Here is a 3,484-nt window from a genome sequence, read left to right as displayed (position 1 = left end):
ATTAGAATAACAATATGGCCTGGTACTTAACCACCCTAAAGGAAGGAAGGAAAGGGTGTTTAGGAGAGGGGCGAAGGAAAGAAGGTTGCTTAGTGGTGGGGTAAGGAAAGAGTGTTTAGGGGTAAGGAAACAGGGTTAGGGGTAAGGAAAGGATGTTTAGGGAGGGGGGGAAGGAAGGAAAGGGTGCTCAGGGGGGGGTAAAGGAAAGAAGGTTGTTTAGGGGGGGTAAAGGAAGGACTGTTTACGGTGGGAGGGAAGGAAGGAAAGAGTGTTTACGGGGGGGGTTAGGGAAGAGTGTTTAGAGGGAGGGTTGAAGGAAAGAGTGCTTAAGATGGGAGGGGGTGAAGGAAAGAGTGTTTAAGGGGGGTGGACAAGGAAAGGGTTGTTTAGGGGGAGGAGGAAGGAAAGAGTGTTTAGGGGGGGTTAAACAAAGATTGTTTAGGGGGGGGAGAAGGAAAGAGTGTTTAGGGGGGGGGGATAAGGAAAGACTACTTAGGGGGGGGTGAGAGGGAAGACTACATAGGGGTAAGGAAAAACTGTTTAGGGGTAAGGAAAGAGTGTTTAGGGGGGGAAGGAAAGAAGGTTCAGGGGGAAGGAAGGAAGGTTTAGGGGGAAGGAAAGAAGGACTGTTTAGGGGGGGTTGAAGGAAAGGGTTATTTAGGGGGGGGGATAAGGAAAGAGTGTTTAGGGGGGGGAGTTAGGAAAGAGTGTTTTAGGGGGTAAGGAAATGGTTACTTAGGGGGGAGTAAGGAAAGAAGATTGTTTAGGGGGGGGATAAGGAAAGAGTGTTTTTTGGGGGGGAAGGAAGGAAGGTTTAGGGGAAAGGAAGGAAGGTTTAGGGGGAAGGAAGGAAGGTTTAGGGGTAAGGAAAGAACATTTAGGGGTTAGGAAGAAAGGTTTAGGGGTAAGGAAAGAACATTTAGGGGGAAGGAAGGAAGGTTTAGGGGGAAGGAACGAGTGTTTAGGGGGGGGGGGGGGGGGGAAGGAAAGGGAACAACAACATACATATACACAACACAATTTCATCTTCCTCTTTCCATCATTCTTTCCATCATTCTTTCTATCTTCTTTCCATCTCACATGATCTTCCATCTTCTTCCCATCTTCTTTCACCTTTACAGCTGTTGCATGTATCCAACAGAAGGAGAACGGTGAAGACAAAACTATGTGCCAACGTTTAGATTGTATGAAGCACTTATGGACACAGAAGGATGCATCAGGAGCAGGAACGCAAAGCAACGTAAGGAAAGACTGTATATGCATATACACATATATATATATATATATATATATATACATATATGTATGTATGTACATATATACAGACATACATACATACATATGTATATATGTGTATACATATATATATATGTACATACGTGTACATATATATATGTATGTATATGCATATATATACTTACATGCGCATATGTATATGTATACATACATATATATATATGCAGACATATGTGAACTCATATATGCATATACATATGTATATATACATATGGAAGGATGTACATATGCATACGCATATACGTATATATATATGTATACATATACATATATATACATATATATATATACATATGTACATATACATACATATATATACATACATATGCATGTACATGCATATGTACATATGCAGACACATATACTTACATGTACATATGTATGTGCGTATGTACAAATGTACATACACATATATGCATATGTGCATATGCATACAGACTTACATACATACATATGTATGTATATATATATACATATACATAGATGTACAGATGTATACATATGTACGTATGTACATATGTATGTAGACATATATGTATACACATATGTGTATATACATATACATGTATGTACATACATATACATATACATATATGTATACGTATGTATACATATGTATGTATACATACATATGTATATATGCATATGCATTTATGCATATGCATATATATATATATATATTACTACTTCTATAGGACAACTTCTGGACTAAGGATGTACAGGATCTGTGGGATGAATTAGCAGGGGCCATGATAACAAATGGTGGAACAGGGGAGACTGCATGTAATAAAGTGGGCATTAATGGAACTCCGGCATCTCCATCTGAGAAGGCGGCATGCAAATTTTTGCATGCCGGCTTACAGAAACTGTATGGTCCGGCGCCGCCGGCGACGCCGCCGGCGGCGCCGTCTGTTTTAGACAACCCATCGTTTAGACAAACGATGGGTTGTTTTTTACTTCACGCTTATGCAAAACACATGAAAGAAAAAGCAACTTGTCTTATTGATGAAGGAATACAGAAAGCATTTGAAACTGTTGGCAATAAGGGTGTTGTTCCTTGCCAGTGGCAAGGAATGGATGACAGCAAATGGGAAAATTGCCTTGATAGCATTACCATAAATGGTGGCGCTGCTGTCTCGGGGGAGACTGCAAAGACCAAAGTGGACAACATCCTGAAGGGCGACTCCAAAATAGAAGACATGGCAAAGGAAGTAAATAATGTAACCCAACTTTGTGACCAAGTCAAATGTGTCACAAACCGATGGATGAGCCAAAATAAGGCCGGCGGCACCGGAACACGTACTTGGGTAAGGAAAGAACCATTACACATACATACACTTACGCGTATATATATACATATATACGTGTATACATATGTATGTATATGCATATATATACTCACATATACACTTACATATGTATACATATGCATATACTTATATGTATATATACATATACATATATGTATGTACATATATACATACATGTATATGTGTACGTATGTATGTATACATATGTATGTATACATACATATGTATATATGCATATGCATTTATGCATATGCATATATATATATATATATGTTACTTGTAGAAGAATGTATGGGAAGAAGTCCAAAAGGAACTCACTAAGCTTGCCGGAGGCACTACTAAAAAGAAGAGGGAGGACTCAGCTCTTACTCCTTACTGCAATGACATCCCGAAAGTGAATGGAAAGGCTGTTGATAAGGAGGCTTGCCTCCTTATAGCAGCAGGATTAAAGAACCTCTACGACATCAAGGAAGATAAAAACCATGATGTCGATGCCGTTACGGCATCGTTCCTAAGAACGATGCAATGTGTTTTATTAAATGCCATTGCAGATAAACTACAAGACGAAAAATTTCCATGTAAGGATGAAAAGAATGTACAGAAGGGGATAAATCATGCTTTTGAGAAGAGTAATAGTGCTATTAAGGGTAAAAGCGCTTGCAGTAGTAATGATAAATGTTTTGAGTGTAAGAGAGTACCCTTAACGGAGCTGGCCACTTGCGAAATTGGCGAGAAGGATGGAAAAAAATTAAAGGAGAAGATAGAAGAAGATTTGCTTAAGGAAGACGAAAACACAGAAATGAAGAAAATTAAGGACCAAGCTATAAAGGACATATGTAAGTAAACCCAACCCAACCAACCCAACACCACAACTCTAA

The 3,484-nt window shown here is 39.2% G+C and overlaps 1 protein-coding gene across 1 annotated transcript; it reads left to right on the top strand.

Annotated features, from left to right (window-relative positions):
• Positions 1 to 1,165: 1,165 nt before the first annotated feature.
• On the top strand, positions 1,166 to 3,446 carry PKNH_0003400 (SICAvar, type I (fragment); the record flags this gene model as incomplete). Its single annotated transcript, XM_039113460.1, has 3 exons — positions 1,166 to 1,240; positions 1,992 to 2,603; positions 2,890 to 3,446. Coding segments are annotated over 3 exons (1,244 nt in total), but the record flags the coding sequence as incomplete, so codon positions are not given.
• Positions 3,447 to 3,484: the final 38 nt, after the last annotated feature.

The sequence above is a fragment of the Plasmodium knowlesi genome, assembly GCF_000006355.2.
Source record: "Plasmodium knowlesi strain H genome assembly, contig: PKNH_00_35, whole genome shotgun sequence".
NCBI lineage: Eukaryota > Apicomplexa > Aconoidasida > Haemosporida > Plasmodiidae > Plasmodium > Plasmodium knowlesi.
Note: the sequence above shows the minus strand (reverse complement) of the source record. Positions and strands in the feature narration are given on the sequence as shown.